General features: G+C 59.9%; 1 protein-coding gene across 1 annotated transcript; it reads left to right on the top strand.

The window, feature by feature from the left end:
* LOC135576891 (eukaryotic translation initiation factor 5A-1) lies at positions 1 to 24,804 on the top strand. The gene is made up of 5 exons (XM_065044183.1): positions 1 to 105; positions 7,431 to 7,604; positions 14,268 to 14,365; positions 23,261 to 23,458; positions 24,664 to 24,804. The coding sequence occupies exons 2-5, from the start codon at positions 7,433 to 7,435 to the stop codon at positions 24,802 to 24,804; spliced, it is 609 nt and encodes a 202-aa protein (XP_064900255.1). The 5' UTR covers positions 1 to 105; positions 7,431 to 7,432.
* The last annotated feature ends 1,164 nt before the right edge of the window (positions 24,805 to 25,968 follow it).

Below are 25,968 nucleotides of genomic sequence, written 5' to 3'. Positions count from 1 at the left end.
GTGAGGGCGGGGCGGGGCGCGGCGCGCATGCGCGGAGCGGGCGGGGGTTGCAGCAGCCAGCGCGGCGGCGGCAGCGGCGGATCGGGCGAGCGCACGAGGGGGGGGGTGAGTGCATGGGGGGGGGGATGGGATCATGTGGGGGGGTCGGGGGGGTCTTTATACACTGGGGGGGGGGCGATTGGAAGCGGGGGGGGGGCGCGGGATTAGCGTTAAAAGCGGTTTAATCCACCCCCCCCCCTCCTTTCCCTTCCCCCCCCCCCCCACCCCCGGGCGCCGCCACCATGGGCCCGTCCAGGCCGCGCGCGGGCCCGCGTGGCGCCGGCGCGTGTTCTTCCGCCCCCCCCACAACCCCCCCCCCCCCCCTATATAAGGCGCGCGGCCCCTCGCGCCCCCTCAGTCGGGCGGCGCCGCCGCCCCGAGCGGACGCGGGATCCGCGCTCCGCGCCCCCCCCCTCAAATACCCCAAAATACCCCAAAAACACCCCAAAAAACACCCGCGTCGCCCCCAAATCGCCTTTTCTGACTGGAAGGTGCCGCCTCGGAAGGGTTTGGGGGGTGAGGGGGGGGTTTTTTTGGGGGGTAATGGGGGTTTGGGGGGGGGGTGCGGCCTGTGAGGCCTGAGGGGGGTGGGGGGGGGGGGGGGGGGGTGGGGGCTTTGGGGGCGTTATGGGGATATTGGGGGTGTTATGGGGGGGGGGTATTGGGGTGAATTGGGGGGGTTGGGGGGCATTGGGGGGGGTTTGGGACGTTATGGGGGGGTTGGGGGTATTGGGGTGAATTGGGGGGGTTTGGGGACATTATGGGAGGGTTGGGGGTATTGGGGTGAATTGGGGGGTTTGGGGGCGTTGGGGGGCATTAGGGACATTTTTGGGGGGGTTTGGGGATATTGGGGTGAATTGGGGGGGGTCTGGGGACATTGGGGACATTATGGGGGGGTTGGGGACATTGGGGTGAATTGGGGGGGGTTGGGGACATTGCGGGGGACGTTAGGGACATTATTGGGGACATTGGGGTGAATTGGGGGGGTTGGGGACATTGGGGACATTGGGGGGGGGTTGGGGACATTGGGGGGGTTTGGGAACATTATGGGGGATGGGGACACTGGGGTGAGTTGGGATTTGGGGACATTATGGGGACATTGGGGACATTATAGGGGGGTTGGGGACATTGGGGGGGTTTGGGGACATTATTGGGGTGAATTTGGGGGGCTTTGGGGACATTGGGGGGGCATTAGGGACATTATTGGGGTTTGGGGACATTGGGGGGGTTTGGGGACATTATGGGGGATGGGGACATTGGGGTGAATTGGGGGGGGTTGGGGACATTGGGGACATTGTGGGGGGGGGTTGGGGACATTGGGGTGACTTGGGGGGGGTTGGGGACATTGTGGGGGCATTAGGGACATTATTGGGGGTTGGGGACATTGGGGTGAATTGGGGGTTTTGGGGACATTGGGGGGGGCATTAGGGACATTATTGGGGGGTTTGGGGACATTGGGGTGAATTGGGGGGTTGGGGACATTGGGGACATTGTCGGGCGGGTTGGGGACATTGTGGGGGGGGTGGGGACATTATGGGGGGTTGGGGACATTGGGGTGAATTGGGGGGGGTTGGGGACATTGGGGAGACGTTAGGGACATTATTGGGGACATTGGGGTGAATTGGGGGGGGTTGGGGACATTGGGGGGGACGTTAGGGACATTATTGGGGACATTGGAGTGAATTGGGGGGGGTGGGGACATTGGGGACATTGGGGGGGGGTTGGGGACATTATGGGGGATGGGGACATTGGGGTGAATTGGGGGGGGTTGGGGACATTGGGGACATTGTGGGGGGGGGTTGGGGACATTGGGGTGAATTGGGGGGGGTTGGGGACATTGGGGGGGCATTAGGGACATTATTGGGGGTTTGGGGACATTGGGGTGAATTGGGGGGGTTGGGGACATTGGGGACATTGTGGGGGGGGGTTGGGGACATTGGGGACATTATTGGGGGGGTTTGGGGACATTGGGGTGAATTGGGGGGGCTTTGGGGACATGGGGACATTATGGGGGGGTTGGGATATTGGGGTGGATTGGGGGGATTTGGGGACATTGGGGGGGCATTGGGGACAATGGGGGGGGTTGGGGACATTATGTGGGGGTGGGGATATTGGGGGGGCTTTGGGGACTTGGGGGGCACTGGGGGGGTTGGGGACATTGGGGTGAATTGGGGGGGGTTGGGGACATTGGGGGGGACATTAGGGACATTATTGGGGAGGGTTGGGGACATTGTGGGGGGGGTTGGGGACATTGGGGTGAATTGGGGGGGTTGGGGACACTATGGTGAACCTGGGGGGGGGGGTCCCCAATATCCTGGGCGTGTCCCCAAGCTCTTGGGGTGTCCCCATTGGTGTCCCCATTGGTGTCCCCATTGGTGTCCCCACCCCTGGACGTGTCCCCAATCCCTACACTTGTCTCTATGTGCCCCCCCCCCACCCTGGTGACACCCCAAAGTGTCTCAACCCCCAAAGATTGTCCCCATTGGTGTCCCCAACCCCCACTTGTCCCGTCCCCATGTCCCCAAGTTGCGGTGACACCCGTGAGTGTCCCCCCCATGTCCCCTCCATGTCCCCCCAGCCCTGGTGACCCCCCCAGGTGTCCCCATTGGTGTCCCCAAGCCCCCATTTGTCCCCATGTTGATGTCCCCAGGTTGCGGTGACACCCCCAGGTGTCCCCCCCATGTCCCCCCCATGTCCCCAACCCTTCCATGGGTCCCCATTGCTGTCCCATCCCCCCACTTGTCCCTGTCCCCATGTCCCCAAGTTGTGGTGACACCATGGGTGTCCCCCATGTCCCCAACCCTTCCATGGGGTCCCCATTGGTGTCCCCATCCCCCCACTTGTCCCCTTCCTCATGTCCCCAAGTTGTGGTGACACCATGGGTGTCCCCCCATGTCCCCCCCCAGTGTCCCCATGTCCCCCCCGTGTCCCAACCCTTCCATGGGGTCCCTATTGGTGTCCCCACCCCCCTGGACATGTCCCCAACCCCCCACTTGTCCCCATCCCCATGTCCCCAAGTTGTGGTGACACCCATGGGTGTCCCACCCGTGTCCCCCATGTCTGTCCCCATGTCCCCCCCATGTCCCCAACCCCCCACTTGACCCCATGTCCATGTCCCCAAGTTGTGGTGACACCCCCAGGTGTCCCCCCCATGTCCCCATGTCTGTCCCCATGTCCCCCCCCATGTCCCCCCATGTTCCCAACTCTGTCATGGGGTCCCCATTGGTGTCCCCCACCCCCCATTTGTCCCCGTCCCCATGTCCCCAAGTTGCTGTGACACCCATGGGTGTCCCCCCATGTCCCCCCCGTGTCCCCAACCCTTCCATGGGGTCCCCATTGGTGTCCCCATCCCCCCCAGTTGTCCCCTTCCCCATGTCCCCAGGTTGTGGTGACACCCATAGGTGTCCCCCCCCCGTGTCCCCATGTCCCCCCCGTGTCCCCATGTCCCCCCAGCCCTGGTGACCCCCCAGGTGTCCCCATTGGTGTCCCCAACCCCTTGGGGGTGTCCCCATGTCTGTCCCCATGTCCCCATTGTGTCCCCATGGCCCTGTGTCCGTGTGTCCTTCCCCATGGTGTCCCCACGGTGTCCGTGTGTCCCCCCCATGGTGTCCGTGTGTCCCTCCTTATGGTGTCCCATGGTGTCCGTGTGTCCCCATGGTGTCCCATTGGTGTCTGTGTGTCCCTCCCTATGATGTCCATGATGTCCCCCACGGTGTCCGTGTGTCCTTCCCCATGGTGTCCCATTGGTGTCCGTGTGTCCCCATGGTGTCCCATTGGTGTCCGTGTGTCCCATGGTGTCCCATTGGTGTCCGTGTGTCCTTCCCCATGGTGTCCCATTGGTGTCCGTGTGTCCCCATGGTGTCCCATTGGTGTCCGTGTGTCCCCATGGTGTCCCATTGGTGTCCATGTGTCCCTCCCCATGGTGTCCGTGTGTCCTCATGGTGTCCCATTGGTGTCCATGTGTCCTCATGGTGTCCGTGTGTCCCTCCCCATGGTGTCCCATTGGTGTCCATGTGTCCCTCCCCATTGGTGTCCGTGTGTCCCCATGGTGTCCCATTGGTGTCTGTGTGTCCCTCCCTATGATGTCCATGATGTCCCCGCGGTGTCCGTGTGTCCCTCCCCATGGTGTCCGTGTGTCCTTCCCCATGGTGTCCGTGTGTCCTTCCCCATGGTGTCCCATTGGTGTACGTGTGTCCCTCCCCATGATGTCCCCATGGTGTCCATGTGTCCCCACGATGTCCCATTGGTGTCCATGTGTCCCCATGGTGTCTGTCTGTCCCTCCCCATGGTGTCCATGTGTCCCCATGTTGTCCCATTGGTGTCCGTGTGTCCCTCCCCATGGTGTCCCCATGGTGTCCGTGTGTCCTTCCCCATGGTGTCCGTGTGTCCTTCCCATGGTGTCCGTGTGTCCTTCCCATGGTGTCCGTGTGTCCTTCCCCATGGTGTCCGTGTGTCCCCATGGTGTCCGTGTGTCCCCATGGTGTCCCATTGGTGTCCATGTGTCCCTCCCCCTGATGTCCCCCATGGTGTCCATGTGTCCCCACGATGTCCCATTGGTGTCCATGTGTCCCCATGGTGTCTGTCTGTCCCTCCCCATGGTGTCCATGTGTCCCCATGGTGTCCATGTGTCCCCATGGTGTCCGTGTGTCCCCATGGTGTCCGTGTGTCCCCATGGTGTCCATTGGTGTCCATGTGTCCTCCCCCTGATGTCCCCATGGTGTCCATGTGTCCCCACGATGTCCCATTGGTGTCCATGTGTCCCCATGGTGTCTGTCTGTCCCTCCCCATGGTGTCCATGTGTCCCCATGGTGTCCATGTGTCCCCATGGTGTCCGTGTGTCCCTCCCCACGGTGTCCCCATGGTGTCCGTGTGTCCCCACGGTGTCCCTATGGTGTCCGTGTGTCCCCACGGTGTGCCATTGGTGTCTGTGTGTCCCTCCCCATGATGTCCCCATGGTGTCCATGTGTCCCCATGGTGTCCCATTGGTGTCCGTGTGTCCCTCCCCACGATGTCCCCATGGTGTCCGTGTGTCCCAATGGTGTCCGTCTGTCCACAGCCATGGCGGACGAGCTGGACTTCGGGACGGGGGACGCGGGCGCCTCGGCCACGTTCCCCATGCAGTGTCCCCATGGTGTCCGTGTGTCCCCATGATGTCCCCATGGTGTCCGTGTGTCCCCATGGTGTCCCATTGGTGTCCGTCTGTCCCCATGGTGTCCCCATGGTGTCCATGTGTCCCCATGGTGTCCCATTGGTGTCTGTGTGTCCCTCCCCATGATGTCCCCATGGTGTCCGTGTGTCCCCATGGTGTCCGTGTGTCCCCATGGTGTCCCATTGGTGTCCGTCTGTCCCCATGGTGTCCCCATGGTGTCCATGTGTCCCCATGGTGTCCCATTGGTGTCCGTGTGTCCCTCCCCACGATGTCCCCATGGTGTCCGTGTGTCCCCACGGTGTCCTATTGGTGTCCGTGTGTCCCCACAGTGTCCTATTGGTGTCCGTGTGTCCCCATGGTGTCCTATTGGTGTCCGTGTGTCCCTCCCCACGATGTCCCCATGGTGTCCGTGTGTCCCCATGGTGTCCGTGTGTCCCCATGGTGTCCCATTGGTGTCCATGTGTCCTCCCCCTGATGTCCCCATGGTGTCCGTGTGTCCCCAATGGTGTCCGTCTGTCCGCAGCCATGGCGGACGAGCTGGACTTCGGGACGGGGGACGCGGGCGCCTCGGCCACGTTCCCCATGCAGTGTCCCCATGGTGTCCGTGTGTCCTTCCCCATTGGTGTCCGTGTGTCCCCATGGTGTCCCATTGGTGTCCGTGTGTCCCTCCCCCTGATGTCCCCATGGTGTCCATGTGTCCCCACGATGTCCCATTGGTGTCCATGTGTCCCCATGGTGTCTGTCTGTCCCTCCCCATGGTGTCCATGTGTCCCCATGGTGTCCATGTGTCCCCATGGTGTCCGTGTGTCCCTCCCCACGGTGTCCCCATGGTGTCCGTGTGTCCCCACGGTGTCCCTATGGTGTCCGTGTGTCCCCACGGTGTGCCATTGGTGTCTGTGTGTCCCTCCCCATGATGTCCCCATGGTGTCCATGTGTCCCCATGGTGTCCCATTGGTGTCCGTGTGTCCCTCCCCACGATGTCCCCATGGTGTCCGTGTGTCCCCAATGGTGTCCGTCTGTCCACAGCCATGGCGGACGAGCTGGACTTCGGGACGGGGACGCGGGCGCCTCGGCCACGTTCCCCATGCAGTGTCCCCATGGTGTCCGTGTGTCCCCATGATGTCCCCATGGTGTCCGTCTGTCCCCATGGTGTCCCCATGGTGTCCGTGTGTCCCCCATGGTGTCCCATTGGTGTCTGTCTGTCCCCATGGTGTCCCATTGGTGTCTGTGTGTCCCTCCCCATGATGTCCCCATGGTGTCCGTGTGTCCCCATGGTGTCCGTGTGTCCCCACGGTGTCCCATTGGTGTCCGTGTGTCCCTCCCCACGATGTCCCCATGGTGTCCGTGTGTCCCCACGGTGTCCTATTGGTGTCCGTGTGTCCCCACAGTGTCCTATTGGTGTCCGTGTGTCCCCATGGTGTCCTATTGGTGTCCGTGTGTCCCTCCCCACGATGTCCCCATGGTGTCCGTGTGTCCCCATGGTGTCCGTGTGTCCCCCATGGTGTCCCATTGGTGTCCGTGTGTCCCTCCCCCTGATGTCCCCATGGTGTCCGTGTGTCCCAATGGTGTCCCGTCTGTCCGCAGCCATGGCGGACGAGCTGGACTTGGGGACGGGGGACGCGGGCGCCTCGGCCACGTTCCCCATGCAGTGTCCCCATGGTGTCCGTGTGTCCCCATGGTGTCCCATTGGTGTCCATGTGTCCCTCCCCCTGATGTCCCCACGGTGTCCGTGTGTCCCCGTGGTGTCCTATTGGTGTCTGTGTGTCCCTCCCCCATGATGTCTCCATGGTGTCCATGTGTCCCCATGGTGTCCCATTGGTGTCTGTGTGTCCCTCCCCATGATGTCCCCATGGTGTCCGTGTGTCCCCATGGTGTCCCCATGGTGTCCATGTGTCCCCATGGTGTCTGTCTGTCCCTCCCCATGGTGTCCATGTGTCCCCATGGTGTCCCATTGGTGTCCGTGTGTCCCTCCCCATGGTGTCCCCATGGTGTCCGTGTGTCCCTCCCCATTGGTGTCCGTGTGTCCCATTGGTGTCCGTGTGTCCCATTGGTGTCCGTGTGTCCTTCCCCATGGTGTCCGTGTGTCCTTCCCCATGGTGTCCGTGTGTCCTTCCCCATGGTGTCCCCATGGTGTCCCATTGGTGTCTGTGTGTCCCTCCCCCTGATGTCCCCATGATGTCCGTGTGTCCCCATGATGTCCCCACGGTGTCCATGTGTCCCCATGATGTCCGTCTGTCCACAGCCATGGCGGACGAGCTGGACTTCGGGACGGGGGACGCGGGCGCCTCGGCCACGTTCCCCATGCAGTGCTCGGCCCTGCGCAAGAACGGCTTCGTGGTGCTCAAGGGCCGGCCCTGCAAGATCGTCGAGATGTCCACCTCCAAGACCGGCAAGCACGGCCACGCCAAGGTCAGAAATGGGCAAAAACGGGTCAGAAATGGGCAAAAACGGGTCAGAAATGGGCAAAAACGGGTCAGAAATGGGCAAAAACGGGTCGGAAATGGGCAAAAACGGCCCAAAAACGGGCAGAAACAGGGCGGAAATGGGCAAAAACGGCCCAAAAACGGGCAGAAACGGGGCGGAAATGGGCAAAAACGGCCCAAAAACGGGTCAGAAACGGGCAGAAACGGGTCAGAAACGGGCAAAACCAGCCAGAAACGGGCAGAAACGGGGCGGAAATGGGCAAAACCGTCCCAAAAACGGGCAAAAATGGGTCAGAAACGGGCAAAAATGGGTCAGAAACGGGGCGGAAATGGGCAAAACCGGCCCAAAAACGGGCAGGAAACGGGTCAGAAACGGGCAAAAACGGGTCAGAAACGGGCAAAAACGGCCCAAAAACGGGCAGAAACGGGTCAGAAACGGGCAAAAACGGCCAAAAACGGGTCAGAAATGTGCAAAAAACGGCCCAAAAAACGGGCAGAAACGGGGCGGAAATGGGCAAAAACGGGCAGAAACGGGCAAAAACGGCCCCAAAAACGGGCAAAAACGGGTCAGAAACGGGCAGAAACGGGTCAGAAACGGGCAAAAATGGGTCAGAAACGGCAAAAATGGGCAGAAACAGGTCAGAAATGGGCAAAAATGGCCCAAAAATGGGTCAGAAATGGGCAAGAACGGCCAGAAACGGGGCGGAAACGGGCAGAAACGGGTCAGAAATGGGCAAAACCGGCCAAAAACGGGTCAGAAATGGGCAAAAACGGCCCAAAACGGGCAGAAACAGGTCAGAAATGGGCAAAACCAGGCAAAAACGGGTCAGAAATGGGCAAAAACGGGTCAGAAATGGGCAAAAACGGGCAAAAACGGGTCAGAAACGGGCAGAAACGGGGCGGAAATGGGCAAAAATGGCCCAAAAACGGGCAGAAACGGGTCAGAAACGGGCAAAAATGGGTCAGGAATGGGTAAAAACGGGCAGAAACGGGTCAGAAATGAGCAAAAACGGCCCAAAAACGGGCAAAAATGGGTCAGAAACGGGCAAAACCAGCCCAAAAATGGGCAGAAACGGGGCGGAAATGGCCCAAAAACGGCCCAGAAATGGGCGGAAATGGGCCAGAAATGGGGGGCCAGAAATGGGCGGAAATGGGCCAGAAATGGGCGGAAATGGGCCAGAAATGGACAGACGTGCCAAAAATGGGCAGAAACGGGCCGGAAATGGGCAGAAATGGGCCAAAAATGGGGCGGAAATGGGCCAAAAATGGGCAGAAACGGGCCAGAAATGGGTCAAAACCGGGCAAAAATGGGTCAGAAATGGCCAGAAACGGGTGGAAACGGCCCAGAAACAGGCAAAACCAGGCCAAAAATGGGCAGAAATGGGCCAAAAATGGGCAGAAACAGGCAAAAAGGGGTGGAAACGGCCCAGGATACCTGACCCCAAGAATGGCCCAAAAATGCCCAGAAACGGCTCAAAAACGGGCCAGAAATGGGCAAAAACGGGTCAAAAACGGGCAGAAAATGGGCGGAAAGGGGCAGAAATGGGTCAAAAATGGACGGAAACGGCCACAAATGGGCCAAAACCAGGCAGAAATGGGCCAAAAACGGGCAGAAACAGCCCAAAAACGGGTGGAAACGGCCCAAAAATGCCCAGAAACGGCCCTAAAACGGGCCAAAAATGGGCAGAAATGGGCCAAAAATGGGCAGAAATGGCCAAAAACGGTCAGAAAAAGCTCAGGAATGACCAAGAATGGCCCAAAAATGGGCAGAAACGGCCCTAAAATGGGCCAAAAATGGGCAGAAATGGGCAAAAAATGGGCAGAAATGGGCAGAAATGGGTCAAAAATGGGCGGAAACGGCCCAAAAATGGCCAGAAATGGGCGGAAATGGCCAAAAATGGGCAGAAAAAGCTCAGGAATGACCAAGAATGGCCCAAAAATGGGCAGAAACGACCCTAAAATGGGCCAAAAATGGGCCAAAAATGGGCAGAAATGGGCCAAAAATGGGCAGAAATGGGCCAAAAATGGGCAGAAATGGGCCAAAAATGGGCGGAAATGGCCAAAAACGGGTCAAAAATGGGCGAAATGAAGGCCCAAAAACGGGCAGAAATGGGTTAAAAAGGGGTGGAAACGGCCCAGAAACGACCAAGAACGGCCCAAAAATGGGCAGAAACGGCCCAAAAATGGCCAGAAATGGGCAAAAACGGGTCAGAAATGGGCCAAAAACAGGTAGAAACGGCCAAAAACGGGCAGAAATGGGTTAAAAAGGGGCGGAAACGGGCAAAAACAGGCCGAAAATGGGCCAGAAATGGGCAGAAACGGGTCAAAAATGGGTGGAAACGGGCAAAAATGGGCCAAAAACGGGCAAAAACGGGCAAAAATGGGCAGAAACGGCCCAGGAATGACCAAGAATGGGCCAAAAATGTCCAGAAATGGGCCCAAAATGGCCCAAAAATGGGCCCAAAAGTGGTGTGGAAATTGGACTCCAAAATGGGCCAAAAAAGGGCCCAAAGTGGGTCAAAAATGGGTCCAAAATGGGCCAAAAATGGGTCCAAAATGGGCCCAAAATGACCCAAAAATGGGCCCAAAAGTGGCCGCAAAATAGGCCCAAAACAGCCAAAAATGGGCCCAAAATGGGCCCAAAGTGCCAAAAAATGGGCCCAAAATGACCCAAAATGACCCAAAATGGGCCCAAAACAGCCAAAAATGGGCCCAAAATTGGCCCAAAATGGGCCCAAAGTGCCAAAAAATGGGCCCAAAATGACCCAAAAATGGCCCAAAAGTGGCTCCAAAATAGGCCCAAAATGGCCCAAAACGGGCCCCAAAGTGGCCAAAAATGGGCCCAAAACAGCCAAAAATGGGCCCAAAATTGGCCCAAAATGACCCAAAAAACAGGCCCCAAAATGGCCCAAATTGGCCCCAAAAAATGGGCCCAAAATGACCCAAAATGGGCCCAAAGTGCCAAAAATGGGCCCAAAATGGCCAAAAATGGGCCCAAAAGTGCCCCAAAAAGGCCCCAAAATGGCCCAAAAAGGCCCCAAAATGGGTCCCAAGTGGCCAAAAAACAGGCCCCAAAATGACCCAAATTGGCCCCAAATAATTGGCCCAAAATGGCCAAAAATGGGCCCAAAATTGGCCCAAAATGGGCCCAAAGTGCCAAAAAATGGGCCCAAAAAACAGGCCCCAAAATGGGCCCAAAACAGCCAAAAATGGGCCCAAAAAGGCCCCAAAATAGACCCAAAATGGGCCCAAAGTGCCAAAAAATGGGCCCAAAATGGGCCCAAAACGGGTCCCAAGTGGCCAAAAAATAGGCCCCAAAATGACCCAAATTGGCCCCAAAAAATGGGCCCAAAGTGCCAAAAAATGGGCCCAAAATTGGCCCCAAAAAGACCCAAAATGGGCCCAAAATGACCCAAAATGGGCCCAAAGTGCCAAAAATGGGCCCAAAACAGCCAAAAATGGGCCCAAAATTGGCCCAAAATGACCCAAAAAACAGGCCCCAAAATGGCCCAAATTGGCCCCAAAAAATGGGCCCAAAATGACCCAAAATGGGCCCAAAGTGCCAAAAATGGGCCCAAAATGGCCAAAAATGGGCCCAAAAGTGCCCCAAAAAGGCCCCAAAATGGCCCAAAAAGGCCCCAAAATGGGTCCCAAGTGGCCAAAAAACAGGCCCCAAAATGACCCAAATTGGCCCCAAATAATGGGCCCAAAATGACCAAAAAATGGGCCCAAAATTGGCCCCAAAGTGGCCAAAAACGGGCCCCAAAGTGGCTGAAAATGGGCCCAAAAATGGGCCCAAAACAGCCAAAAATGGGCCCAAAATTGGCCCCAAATGGGCCCAAAACATCCAAAAATGGCCCCAAAAAGGCCCCAAAATGGGCCCAAAATGGCTGGAAAATGGGCCCAAAACAGCCAAAAATGGGCCCAAAATTGGCCCAAAATGACCCAAAAAACAGGCCCCAAAATGGCCCAAATTGGCCCCAAATAATGGGCCCAAAATGGCCAAAAATGGGCCCAAAGTGCCAAAAATGGGCCCAAAATGGCCAAAAATGGGCCCAAAAGTGCCCCAAAAAGGCCCCAAAGTGGCCAAAAATGGGCCCAAAACAGCCAAAAACGGGCCCAAAATTGGCCCCAAATGGCCCAAAAATGGGCCAAAAAATGGGCCCTAAACTGGCCCCAAAAATGGGCCCCAAAGTGGCCAAAAAACAGGCCCAAAAATGGCCCAAAATGACCCAAAATGGGCCCCAAAGTGGCCAAAAATGGGCCCAAAAAATGGCCCAGAAATTGGCCGAAAATGCCCCAAAAATAGGCCCCAATTGGCCCAAAATGGCCCAAAAAGGCCCAGAAATTGGCCCAAAAAGGCCCAAAAACGACCAGAAAATGGCCCCAAATGGCCCAGAATTAGCCCCAAAAAAATGGCCCCAAATTGGCCCCAAATCAGCCCAAAAATGACCCAAAAATCGCCCAAAAATGGTCAAAATGGACAAAGGAACATCCTGGGCCCCAATAGGCCCCAAAATGGGCAAAAATGCCCCAAAATGACCCAAAATCGCCCCAAAAATGGTCGATATGGGCACAGTGAGATCTGGGGGGGTCGAGAACCCCCCAAAACCCCCCAAATTTGCCCAAAACCCCCCATATTCACCCCAAAAACGATCAATATGGCTTCACCAATGTACTAGGCCCCAACTAGGCCCAAATAGGCCCGAAAAGCCCCAAAAATGCCCCAAAATGACCCAAAACGCCCCAAAATCGCCCCAAAAATGGTCAATATGGCCCCATTGAGATCTGGGGGGGTCGAGAACCCCCAAAACGCCCCAAATTTACCCAAAAAACCCCAAATTCACCCCAAAAACGATCAATATAGACACATTAACCTCCTAGGCCCGAATAGGCCCCAACTAGGCCCAAATAGGCCCAAATAGGCTCAAAAACGCCCCAAAATGCCCCAAAATCGCCCCAAAAATGCTCGATATGGGCACAGTGAGATCTGGGGGGGTCGTGAACCCCCAAAACGCCCCAAATTTGCCCAAAAAAACCCAAATTCACCCCAAAAATGGTCAATATAGACATATAAAGCTACTAGGCCCCAACTAGGCCCAAATAGGCCCCAAAAGCCCCAAAATCGCCCCAAAACGCCCCAAAATCGCCCCAAAACCGCTCAAACTGGCCCCATAGAGATCTGGGGGTGTCGTGAAACCCCCAAACCCCCCAAATTTACCCAAAAACCCCCAAATTCACCCCAAAAATGCTCAATATAGACACACTAACTTACTAGGCCCCAACTAGGCCCGAATAGGCCAACTAGGCCCCAAAAGCCCCAAAAACGCCCCAAAACGCCCCAAAATCGCCCCAAAAACGCTCGATATGGGCCCATTGGGATCTGGGGGGGTCGAGAACCCCCAAAACGCCCCAAATTTGCCCAAAACCCCCCAAATTCACCCCAAAAATGCTCAATATGGCTTCAACAATGTACTAGGCCCTAAGTAGGCCTGAATAGGCCCAAATAGCCCCCAAAAGCCCCAAAAACGCCCCAAAACGCCCCAAAATCGCCCCAAAACCGCTCAAACTGGCCCCATAGAGATCTGGGGGTGTCGTGAACCCCCCAAAACCCCCCAAATTTGCCCAAAACCCCCCAAATTCGCCCCAAAAATGGTCAATATAGACATATAAAGCTACTAGGCCCCAACTAGGCCCGAATAGGCCCCAAAAGCCCCAAAAATGCCCCAAAACGCCCCAAAATCGCCCCAAAACCGCTCAAACTGGCCCCATAGAGATCTGGGGGTGTCGAGAACCCCCCCAAAACCCCCCAATTTTGCCCAAAAAACCCCAAATTCACCCCAAAAATGCTCAATATGGCTTCAACAATGTACTAGGCCCTAAGTAGGCCTGAATAGGCCCCAAAAGCCCCAAAAACGCCCCAAAACGCCCCAAAATCGCCCCAAAAATGGTCGATATGGACACAGTGAGATCTGGGGGTGTCGAGAACCCCCCAAAACCCCCCAAATTTGCCCAAAAGCCCCCAAATTCACCCCAAAAATGCTCAATATGGCTTCACCAATGTACTAGGCCCCAACTAGGCCCAAATAGGCCCCGAAAAGCCCCAAAAATGCCCCAAAATGACCCAAAACGCCCCAAAATCGCCCCAAAAATGGTCAATATGGTCCCATTGGGATCTGGGGGGGTCGAGAACCCCCAAAACGCCCCAAATTTGCCCAAAAACCCCCAAATTCACCCCAAAAATGCTCAATATGGCTTCACCATGTACTAGGCCCTAACTAGGCCCGAATAGGCCCAACTAGGCCCCAAAAGCCCCAAAACGCCCCAAAACGCCCCAAAATCGCCCCAAAACCGCTCGATATGGCCCTATAGAGATCTGGGGGTGTCGTGAACCCCCAAAACCCCCCCAAATTTGCCCAAAAACCCCAAATTCACCCCAGAAATGGTCAATATAGACATATAAAGCTACTAGGCCCCAACTAGGCCCCAACTAGGCCCGAATAGGCCTAAAATGCCCCAAAAACGCCCCAAAACGCCCCAAAATCGCCCCAAAAATGGTCGATATGGACACAGTGAGATCTGGGGGTGTCGTGAAACCCCCCAAACCCCCCAAATTTACCCAAAACCCCCCGTTTTCGCCCCATTTCCAGGTGCACTGGTGGGCATCGACATCTTCACGGGCAAGAAGTACGAGGACATCTGCCCCTCCACCCACAACATGGACGTGCCCAACATCAAGCGCTGCGACTTCCAGGTGACCCCCCAAGTGTGGGGCGGGACCCCCAAGTGTGGGGCTGAGACCCCCAAGTGTGGGGCTGGGACCCCCAAGTGTGGGGCTGGGACCCCCAAGTGTGGGGCTGAGACCCCCAAGTGTGTCTCTGGGACCCCCAAGTGTGTCTCTGGGACCCCCAAGTGTGGGGCTGGGACCCCCAAGTGTGTTTCTGGGACCCCCAAGTGTGGGGCGGGACCCCCCAAGTGTTGGGCTGAGACCCCCCAAGTGTGTTTCTGGGACCCCCAAGTGTGGGGCTGAGACCCCCAAGTGTGGGGCTGGGACCCCCAAGTGTGTTTCTGGGACCCCCAAGTGTGGGGCTGGACCCCCAAGTGTGGGGCTGGGACCCCCAAGTGTGGGGCTGGGACCCCCAAGTGTGTTTCTGGGACCCCCAAGTGTGGGGCTGGGACCCCCAAGTGTGGGGCTGAGACCCCCAAGTGTGGGGCTGGGACCCCCAAGTGTGTTTCTGGGACCCCCAAGTGTGGGGCTGGACCCCCAAGTGTGGGGCTGGGACCCCCAAGTGTGTTTCTGGGACCCCCAAGTGTGGGGCGGGACCCCAAGTGTGGGGCTGAGACCCCCAAGTGTGGGGCTGGGACCCCCAAGTGTGGGGCTGAGACCCCCAAGTGTGTTTCTGGGACCCCCAAGTGTGGGGCTGAGACCCCCAAGTGTGGGGCTGAGACCCCCAAGTGTGTTTCTGGGACCCCCAAGTGTGGGGCTGGACCCCCAAGTGTGGGGCTGGGACCCCCAAGTGTGTCTCTGGGACCCCCAAGTGTGGGGCTGGGACCCCCAAGTGTGGGGCTGAGACCCCCAAGTGTGTCTCTGGGGACCCCCAAAGTGTGTTTCTGGGACCCCCAAGTGTGTTCCTGGGACCCCCAAGTGTGGGGCAGGACCCCCAAGTGTGGGCTGAGACCCCCAAGTGTGGGGCGGGACCCCCAAGTGTGGGGCGGGACCCCCAAGTGTGTTTCTGGGACCCCCAAGTGTGGGCTGAGACCCCAGGCCAGTGTGGGGCGGGACCCCCAAGTGTGGGGCTGGGACCCCCAAGTGTGTCTCTGGGACCCCCAAGTGTGGGGGCTGAGACCCCCAAGTGTGTTTCTGGGACCCCCAAGTGTGTCTCTGGGACCCCCAAGTGTGGGGCGGGACCCCCAAGTGTGTCTCTGGGACCCCCAAGTGTGGGGCTGGACCCCCAAGTGTGGGGCTGGGACCCCCAAGTGTGTTTCTGGGACCCCCAAGTGTGGGGCTGGACCCCCAAGTGTGGGGCTGGGACCCCCAAGTGTGGGGCTGAGACCCCCAAGTGTGTCTCTGGGACCCCCAAGTGTGTTTCTGGGACCCCCAAGTGTGTTCCTGGGACCCCCAAGTGTGGGGCAGGACCCCCAAGTGTGGGGCTGAGACCCCAAGTGTGGGGCGGGACCCCCAAGTGTGGGGCGGGACCCCCAAGTGTGTTTCTGGGACCCCCAAGTGTGGGGCTGAGACCCCAAGTGTGGGGCTGAGACCCCCAAGTGTGGGGCGGGACCCCCAAGTGTGGGGCTGGGACCCCCAAGTGTGTCTCTGGGACCCCCAAGTGTGGGGCTGAGACCCCCAAGTGTGTTTCTGGGACCCCCAAGTGTGTCTCTGGGACCCCCAAGTGTGGGGCGGGACCCCCAAGTGTGTCTCTGGGACCCCCAAGTGTGGGGCTGGACCCCCAAGTGTGGGGCTGGACCCCCAAGTGTGTTTCTGGGACCCCCAAGTGTGGGGCGGGACCCCCAAGTGTGGGGCTGGGACCCCCAAGTATGGGGCTGAGACCCCCAAGTGTGTTTCTGGGACCCCCAAGTGTGGGCTGAGACCCCCAAGTGTGTTTCTGGGACCCCCAAGTGTGTTTCTGGGACCCCCAAGTGTGGGGCTGGACCCCCAAGTGTGGGGCTGGACCCCCAAGTGTGTCTCTGGGACCCCCAAGTGTGTTTCTGGGACCCCCAAGTGTGGGGCTGGACCCCCAAGTGTGGGGCTGGGACCCCCAAGTGTGGGGCTGGACCCCAAGTGTGTTTCTGGGACCCCCAAGTGTGGGGCTGGACCCCCAAGTGTGGGGCTGGGACCCCCAAGTGTGGGGCTGGGACCCCCAAGTGTGTTTCTGGACCCCCAAGTGTGGGGCTGGACCCCCAAGTGTGGGGCTGGGTCCCGCTGGGACCCCCAAGTGTGGGGCTGGGACCCCCAAGTGTGTTTCTGGGACCCCCAAGTGTGGGGCTGGACCCCCAAGTGTGGGGCTGGGACCCCCAAGTGTGGGGCTGGGACCCCCAAGTGTGTTTCTGGGACCCCCAAGGTGTGGGGGCTGGACCCCCAAGTGTGGGGCTGAGACCCCCAAGTGTGGGGCTGGGACCCCCAAGTGTGTTTCTGGGACCCCCAAGTGTGGGGCTGGACCCCCCAAGTGTGGGGCTGGACCCCCAAGTGTGGGGCTGGGACCCCCAAGTGTGTTTCTGGACCCCCAAGTGTGGGGCGGGACCCCAAGTGTGGGGCTGAGACCCCCAAGTGTGGGGCTGGGACCCCCAAGTGTGGGGCTGAGACCCCCAAGTGTGTTTCTGGGACCCCCAAGTGTGGGGCTGAGACCCCCAAGTGTGGGGCTGAGACCCCCAAGTGTGTTTCTGGGACCCCCAAGTGTGTTTCTGGGACCCCCAAGTGTGGGGCTGGACCCCCAAGTGTGGGGCTGGGACCCCCAAGTGTGTCTCTGGGACCCCCAAGTGTGGGGCTGGGACCCCCAAGTGTGGGGCTGAGACCCCCAAGTGTGTCTCTGGGACCCCCAAGTGTGTTTCTGGGACCCCCAAGTGTGTTCCTGGGACCCCCAAGTGTGGGGCAGGACCCCCAAGTGTGGGGCTGAGACCCCCAAGTGTGGGGCGGGACCCCCCAAGTGTGGGGCGGGACCCCCAAGTGTGTTTCTGGGACCCCCAAGTGTGGGGCTGAGACCCCCAAGTGTGGGGCTGAGACCCCCAAGTGTGGGGCGGGACCCCCAAGTGTGGGGCTGGGACCCCCAAGTGTGTCTCTGGGACCCCCAAGTGTGGGGCTGAGACCCCCAAGTGTGTTTCTGGGACCCCAAAGTGTGTCTCTGGGACCCCCAAGTGTGGGGCGGGACCCCACAAGTGTGTCTCTGGGACCCCCAAGTGTGGGGCTGGACCCCCAAGTGTGGGGCTGGGACCCCCAAGTGTGTTTCTGGGACCCCCAAGTGTGGGGCTGGACCCCCAAGTGTGGGGGCTGGGACCCCCAAGTGTGGGGCTGAGACCCCCCAAGTGTGTCTCTGGGACCCCCAAGTGTGTTTCTGGGACCCCCAAGTGTGTTCCTGGGACCCCCAAGTGTGGGGCAGGACCCCCAAGTGTGGGGCTGAGACCCCCAAGTGTGGGGCGGGACCCCCAAGTGTGGGGCGGGACCCCCAAGTGTGTTTCTGGGACCCCCAAGTGTGGGGCTGAGACCCCCAAGTGTGGGGCTGAGACCCCCAAGTGTGGGGCGGGACCCCCCAAGTGTGGGGCTGGGACCCCCAAGTGTGTCTCTGGGGACCCCCAAGTGTGGGGCTGAGACCCCCAAGTGTGTTTCTGGGACCCCCAAGTGTGTCTCTGGGACCCCCAAGTGTGGGGCGGGACCCCCAAGTGTGTCTCTGGGACCCCCAAGTGTGGGGCTGGACCCCAAGTGTGGGGCTGGACCCCCAAGTGTGTTTCTGGGACCCCCAAGTGTGGGGCGGGACCCCCAAGTGTGGGGCTGGGACCCCCAAGTGTGGGGCTGAGACCCCCAAGTGTGTTTCTGGGACCCCCAAGTGTGGGGCTGAGACCCCCAAGTGTGGGGCTGAGACCCCCAAGTGTGTTTCTGGGACCCCCAAGTGTGTTTCTGGGACCCCCAAGTGTGGGGCTGGACCCCCAAGTGTGGGGCTGGGACCCCCAAGTGTGTCTCTGGGACCCCCCAAGTGTGTTTCTGGGACCCCCAAGTGTGGGGCTGGACCCCCAAGTGTGGGGCTGGGACCCCCAAGTGTGGGGCTGGACCCCCAAGTGTGGGGCTGAGACCCCCCAAGTGTGGGGCGGGACCCCCCAAGTGTGGGGCGGGACCCCCAAGTGTGTTTCTGGGACCCCCAAGTGTGGGGCTGAGACCCCAAGTGTGGGGCTGGGACCCCCAAGTGTGGGGCTGGGACCCCCAAGTGTGTTTCTGGGACCCCCAAGTGTGGGGCTGAGACCCCCAAGTGTGGGGCTGGACCCCAAGTGTGGGCTGAGACCCCCAAGTGTGTTTCTGGGACCCCCAAGTGTGGGGCGGGACCCCCAAGTGTGGGGCTGAGACCCCCAAGTGTGGTCTCTGGGACCCCCAAGTGTGGGGCTGAGACCCCCAATTGTGTCTCTGGGACCCCCAAGTGTGGGGCTGAGACCCCCAAGTGTGGGGCTGGGACCCCCAAGTGTGTTTCTGGGACCCCAAGTGTGGGGGCAGGACCCCCAAGTGTGTCTCTGGGACCCCCAAGTGTGTTTCTGGGACCCCCAGTGTGGGGCTGAGACCCCCAAGTGTGGGGCGGGACCCCCCAAGTGTGGGGCTGGGACCCCCAAGTGTGGGGCTGAGACCCCCAAGTGTGGGGCTGGGACCCCCAAGTGTGGGGCTGGGACCCCCAAGTGTGGGGTGGGACCCCCAAGTGTGGGGCTGAGACCCCCAAGTGTGTTTCTGGGACCCCCAAAGTGTGGGGCTGAGACCACCAAGTGTGTTTCTGGGACCCCCAAGTGTGGGGCTGAGACCCCCAAGTGTGTCTCTGGGACCCCCAAGTGTGGGGCTGAGACCCCCAAGTGTGTTTCTGGGACCCCCAAGTGTGGGGCGGGACCCCCAAGTGTGTCTCTGGGACCCCCAAGTGTGGGGCTGGGACCCCCAAGTGTGGGGCGGGACCCCCAAGTGTGGGGCGGGACCCCCAAGTGTGTTTCTGGGACCCCCAAGGTGTGTTTCTGGGACCCCCAAGTGTGGGGCTGAGACCCCAAGTGTGTCTCTGGGACCCCCAAGTGTGTTTCTGGGACCCCCAAGTGTGTTCCTGGGACCCCCAAGTGTGGGGCAGGACCCCCAAGTGTGGGGCTGAGAACCCCCAAGTGTGGGGCGGGACCCCCAAGTGTGGGGCGGGACCCCCCAAGTGTGTTTCTGGAGACCCCAAGTGTGGGGCTGAGACCCCAAGTGTGGGGCTGAGACCCCCAAGTGTGTCTCTGGACCCCCCAAGTGTGTTTCTGGGACCCCCAAGTGTGTTTCTGGGACCCCCAAGTGTGGGGCAGGGACCCCCAAGTGTGGGGCTGGACCCCAAGTGTGTTTCTGGGACCCCCAAGTGTGTTTCTGGACCCCCAAGTGTGTCTCTGGACCCCAAGTGTGGGGCTGAGACCCCCCAAGTGTGGGGCTGAGACCCCCAAGTGTGTCTTGGGACCCCAAGTGTGGGGCTGAGACCCCCAAGTGTGTCTCTGGGACCCCCAAGTGTGGGGCTGGACCCCCAAGTGTGGGGCGGGACCCCCAAGTGTGTCTCTGGGACCCCCAAGTGTGTCTCTGGGACCCCCAAGTGTGGGGCTGGGACCCCCAAGTGTGGGGCTGAGACCCCCAAGTGTGTTTCTGGGACCCCCAAGTGTGGGGCTGAGACCCCCAAGTGTGGGGCTGAGACCCCCAAGTGTGTTTCTGGGACCCCCAAGTGTGTTTCTGGGACCACCCAAGTGTGGGGCTGAGACCCCCAAGTGTGGGGCTGAGACCCCCAAGTGTGTTTCTGGGACCCCCAAGTGTGTTTCTGGGACCCCCAAGTGTGGGGCGGGACCCCCAAGTGTTGGGGCTGAGACCCCCAAGTGTGGCGCTGAGACCCCCAAGTGTGTCTCTGGGACCCCCAAGTGTGGGGCTGGGACCCCCCAAGTGTGGGGCGGGACCCCCAAGTGTGGGGCTGAGACCCCCAAGTGTGTCTCTGGGACCCCCAAGTGTGGGGCTGAGACCCCCAAGTGTGTCTCTGGGACCCCCAAGTGTGGGGCTGAGACCCCCAAGTGTGTCTCTGGGACCCCCAAGTGTGGGGCTGAGACCCCCAAGTGTGGGGCTGGGACCCCCAAGTGTGTTTCTGGGACCCCCAAGTGTGGGGCTGAGACCCCCAAGTGTGGGGCTGGACCCCCAAGTGTGTTTCTGGGACCCCCAAGTGTGGGGCTGAGACCCCCAAGTGTGGGGCTGGACCCCAAGTGTGTTTCTGGACCCCCAAGTGTGGGGTGGGACCCCCAAGTGTGTCTCTGGGACCCCCAAGTGTGGGGCTGAGACCCCCAAGTGTGTCTCTGGGACCCCCAAGTGTGTTTCTGGGACCCCCAAGTGTGGGGCTGAGACCCCCAAGTGTGTTTCTGGTACCCCCAAGTGTGGGGCTGAGACCCCCAAGTGTGGGGCTGGACCCCCAAGTGTGTTTCTGGGACCCCCAAGTGTGGGGCTGAGACCCCCAAGTGTGGGGCTGGAGACCCCCAAGTGTGTCTCTGGGACCCCCAAGTGTGTTTCTGGGACCCCCAAGTGTGGGCTGAGACCTCCAAGTGTGTTTCTGGGACCCCCAAGTGTGGGGCTGAGACCCCCAAGTGTGGGGTGGGACCCCCAAGTGTGTCTCTGGGACCCCCAAGTGTGTCGATGGGACCCCCAAGTGTGGGCTGAGACCCCCAAGTGTGTCTCTGGGACCAACCAAGTGTGGGCTGAGACCCCCAAGTGTGTCTCTGGGACCCCCAAGTGTGGGGCTGGGACCCCCAAGTGTGTCTCTGGGACCCCCAAGTGTGGGGCTGGCCCCCAAGTGTGGGGCGGGACCCCCAAGTGTGTTTCTGGGACCCCCAAGTGTGGGGCTGAGACCCCAAGTGTGTCTCTGGGACCCCAAGTGTGTTTCTGGGACCCCCAAGTGTGTTTCTGGGACCCCCAAGTGTGGGGCTGGGACCCCCAAGTGTGTCTCTGGGACCCCCAAGTGTGTTTCTGGGACCCCCAAGTGTGGGGCTGAGACCCCCAAGTGTGGGGCTGGGACCCCCAAGTGTGTTTCTGGGACCCCTCAAGTGTGGGGCTGGACCCCCAAGTGTGGGGCTGAGACCCCCAAGTGTGTCTCTGGGACCCCCAAGTGTGGGGCGGGACCCCCAAGTGTGGGGCTGGGACTAATCGATGGCTCTGCCCCCACATATTCACTAATCTATGGGTCCAGCCCCACATGTTCACTCATCTATGGGTCCCAGCTCACTGGGTACCTGTCTGTGGTCAATCTATGGGTCTGCCCCACTGATCCATGGGTCTGCCCCACTGATCCATGGGTCTGCCCCACACATCTATGGGTCTGCCCCACACATGTATGGGTCTGCCCCAGTGATCTATGGGTCTACCCCACTGATGTAATGGGTCTGCCCCACACATCTATGGGTCTGCCCCACACATTCACTAATCTATGGGTCCAGCCCCACATGTTCACTCATCTATGGGTCCCAGCTCACTGGTTACTCATCTGTGGGTCAGTCTATGGGTCTGCCCCACACATCTATGGGTCTGCCCCACTGATCTATGGGTCTGCCCCACACATTCAGTAATCTATGGGTCCAGCCCCACATGTTCACTCATCTATGGGTCCCAGCTCACTGGTTACTCATCTGTGGGTCAGTCTATGGGTCTGCCCCACACATCTATGGGTCTGCCCCACTGATCCATGGGTCCCCCCAGCTCATCGGGATCCAGGACGGGTACCTGTCTGTGGGTCAATCTATGGGTCTGCCCCACTGATCCATGGGTCTGCCCCACACATCTATGGGTCTGCCCCACTGATCTATGGCTCTGCCCCACACATTCTATGGGTCTGCCCCCACTGATCCATGGGTCTGCCCCACACATCTATGGGTCCTGCCCACATCTATGGCTCTGCCCCACTGATCCATGGGTCTGCCCCACTGATCCATGGGTCTGCCCCACTGATCTATGGGTCTGCCCCACTGATCCGTGGGTCTGCCCCACTGATCCATGGGTCCCCCCAGCTCATCGGGATCCAGGACGGGTACCTGTGGGTCAATCTATGGGTCTGCCCCACTGATCCATGGGTCTGCCCCACACATCCATGGGTCTGCCCCACTGATCTATGACTCTGCCCCACACATCTATGGGTCTGCCCCACACATCCATGGGTCTGCCCCACTGATCTATGGGTCTGCCCCACTGATCCATGGGTCTGCCCCACTGATCCATGGGTCTGCCCCACTGATCTCTGGGTCTGCCCCACTGATCTATGGGTCTGCCCCACTGATCCATGGGTCTGCCCCACTGATCCATGGTCCCCCCAGCTCATCGGGATCCAGGACGGGTACCTGTGGGTCAATCTATGGGTCTGCCCCACACATCTATGGGTCTGCCCCACTGATCTATGGGTCTGCCCCACACATCCATGGCTCTGCCCCACTGATCTATGGGTCCCCCCAGCTCATCGGGATCCAGGACGGGTACCTGTGGGTCAATCTATGGGTCTGCCCCACACATCCATGGGTCTGCCCCACTGATCTATGGGTCTGCCCCACACATCCATGGGTCTGCCCCACACATCTATGGGTCTGCCCCACTGATCCATGGGTCTGCCCCACACATCCATGGGTCTGCCCCACTGATCCATGGGTCTGCCCCACACATCCATGGGTCTGCCCCACTGATCCATGGGTCTGCCCCACACATCCATGGGTCTGCCCCACTGATCCATGGGTCTGCCCCACACATCCATGGGTCTGCCCCACTGATCCATGGGTCTGCCCCACACATCCATGGGTCTGCCCCACTGATCCATGGGTCTGCCCCACACATCCATGGGTCTGCCCACTGATCCATGGGTCTGCCCCACACATCCATGGGTCTGCCCCACTGATCCATGGGTCTGCCCCACACATCCATGGGTCTGCCCCACTGATCCGTGGGTCTGCCCCCCAGCTCATCGGGATCCAGGACGGGTACCTGTCGCTGCTCCAGGACTCGGGGGAGGTGCGGGAGGATCTGCGGCTGCCGGACGGAGAGTTGGGCCGGGAGATCGAGCAGAAGTACGACTGCGGGGAGGAGATCCTGGTACTTATGGGGCGCTATGGGGCGGTTATGGGGCACTGTGGGGTGGTTATGGGGTGGTTATGGGGGGTTATGGGGTGGTTATGGGGTGGTTATGGGCAGCTATGGGGTGGTTATGGGGCACTATGGGGTGGTTATGGGGCACTATGGGGCGCTATGGGGTGGTTATGGGGTGGTTATGGGGCACTATGGGGTGGTTATGGGGCGCTATGGGGGGTTATGGGGTGTTTATGGGGCGCTATGGGGCACTATGGGGTGGTTATGGGTCACTATGGGGTGGTTATGGGGCGGTTATGGGGCAGCTATGGGGTGGTTATGGGGCACTATGGGGTGGTTATGGGGCACTATGGGGCGCTATGGGGCACTATGGGGTGGTTATGGGTCACTATGGGGTGGTTATGGGGCGCTATGGGGCGGTTATGGGGCTGTTATGGGGTGGTTATGGGGCGCTATGGGGCGGTTATGGGGCTGTTATGGGGTGGTTATGGGGTGCTATGGGGTGGTTATGGGGTGGTTATGGGGCGGTTATGGGGCGCTATGGGGTGGTTATGGGGCGCTATGGGGCGCTATGGGTCACTATGGGGGTGGTTATGGGGTGGTTATGGGGCACTATGGGGCGGTTATGGGGCGCTATGGGGTGGTTATGGGGCACTATGGGGTGGTTATGGGGCGCTATGGGGGTGGTTATGGGGTGGTTATGGGGCGCTATGGGGTGGTTATGGGGCACTATGGGGTGGTTATGGGGTGGTTATGGGGCGCTATGGGGTAGTTATGGGGCGCTATGGGGTGGTTATGGGGCACTATGGGGTGGTTATGGGGCACTATGGGGCGCTATGGGGTGGTTATGGGGTGGTTATGGGGCGCTATGGGGTGGTTATGGGGCGCTATGGGGGGTTATGGGGTGTTTATGGGGCGCTATGGGGCACTATGGGGTGGTTATGGGCCACTATGGGGTGGTTATGGGGCGCTATGGGGCGGTTATGGGGCTGTTATGGGGTGGTTATGGGGCGCTATGGGTGGTTATGGGGCTGTTATGGGGTGGTTATGGGGTGCTATGGGGTGGTTATGGGGTGGTTATGGGGCGGTTATGGGGCGCTATGGGGTGGTTATGGGGCGCTATGGGGCGCTATGGGTCACTATGGGGTGGTTATGGGGTGGTTATGGGGCACTATGGGGCGGTTATGGGGCGCTATGGGGTGGTTATGGGGCACTATGGGGTGGTTATGGGGCGCTATGGGGTGGTTATGGGGTGGTTATGGGGCGCTATGGGGTAGTTATGGGCGCTATGGGGTGGTTATGGGGCACTATGGGGTGGTTATGGGGCGCTATGGGGTGGTTATGGGGCGCTATGGGGCGGTTATGGGGCGCTATGGGGCGGTTATGGGGTTCTATGGGGTGGTTATGGGGCGCTATAGGGGGTTATGGGGCGCTATGGGGTGGTTATGGGGGTTATGGGGCGCTATGGGGTGGTTATGGGGCGGTTATGGGGCACTATGGGGTGGTTATGGGTCACTATGGGGCACTATGGGGTGGTTATGGGTCGGTTATGGGGCGCTATGGGGTGGTTATGGGGCGCTATGGGGTGGTTATGGGGCGCTATGGGGTGGTTATGGGGCGCTATGGGGCGCTATGGGGCGGCTTATGGGGCGCTATGGGGTGGTTATGGGGCACTATGGGGTGGTTATGGGGTGGTTATGGGGCGCTATGGGGTGGTTATGGGGCGCTATGGGGTGGTTATGGGGCACTATGGGGTGGTTATGGGGCGCTATGGGGTGGTTATGGGGCGCTATGGGGCGGTTATGGGGCGCTATGGGGCGGTTATGGGGTTCTATGGGGTGGTTATGGGGCGCTATAGGGGGTTATGGGGCGCTATGGGGTGGTTATGGGGGGTTATGGGGCGCTATGGGGTGGTTATGGGGCGGTTATGGGGCACTATGGGGTGGTTATGGGTCACTATGGGGCACTATGGGGTGGTTATGGGTCGGTTATGGGGCGCTATGGGGTGGTTATGGGGCGCTATGGGGTGGTTATGGGGCGCTATGGGGTGGTTATGGGGCGCTATGGGGCGCTATGGGGCGGCTATGGGGCGCTATGGGGTGGTTATGGGGCGCTATGGGGTGGTTATGGGGCGCTATGGGTCACTATGGGGTGGTTATGGGGTGGTTATGGGCGCTATGGGGTGGTTATGGGGCGCTATGGGGTGGGTATGGGGCGCTATGGGGGGTTATGGGGCGCTATGGGGTGGTTATGGGGCGCTATGGGGCGGTTATGGGGCGCTATGGGGTGGTTATGGGGCGCTATGGGGCGCTATGGGGTGGTTATGGGCACTATGGGGTGGTTATGGGGCGCTATGGGGTGGTTATGGGGTGGTTATGGGGCGCTATTGGGGCGCTATGGGGTGGTTATGGGGCGCTATGGGGTGGTTATGGGGCGCTATGGGTGCTATGGGGTGGTTATGGGGTGGTTATGGGGCGCTATGGGGTGGTTATGGGGCGCTATGGGGTGGTTATGGGGTGGTTATGGGTGGTTATGGGGCGCTATGGGGTGGTTATGGGGCACTATGGGATTCTATAGGGCAG

This window comes from Columba livia, chromosome 33 (assembly GCF_036013475.1).
Source record: "Columba livia isolate bColLiv1 breed racing homer chromosome 33, bColLiv1.pat.W.v2, whole genome shotgun sequence".
NCBI lineage: Eukaryota > Metazoa > Chordata > Aves > Columbiformes > Columbidae > Columba > Columba livia.
The sequence above is the reverse complement of the archived record's forward strand: the minus strand, read 5'-3'. Positions and strand labels throughout refer to the sequence as shown.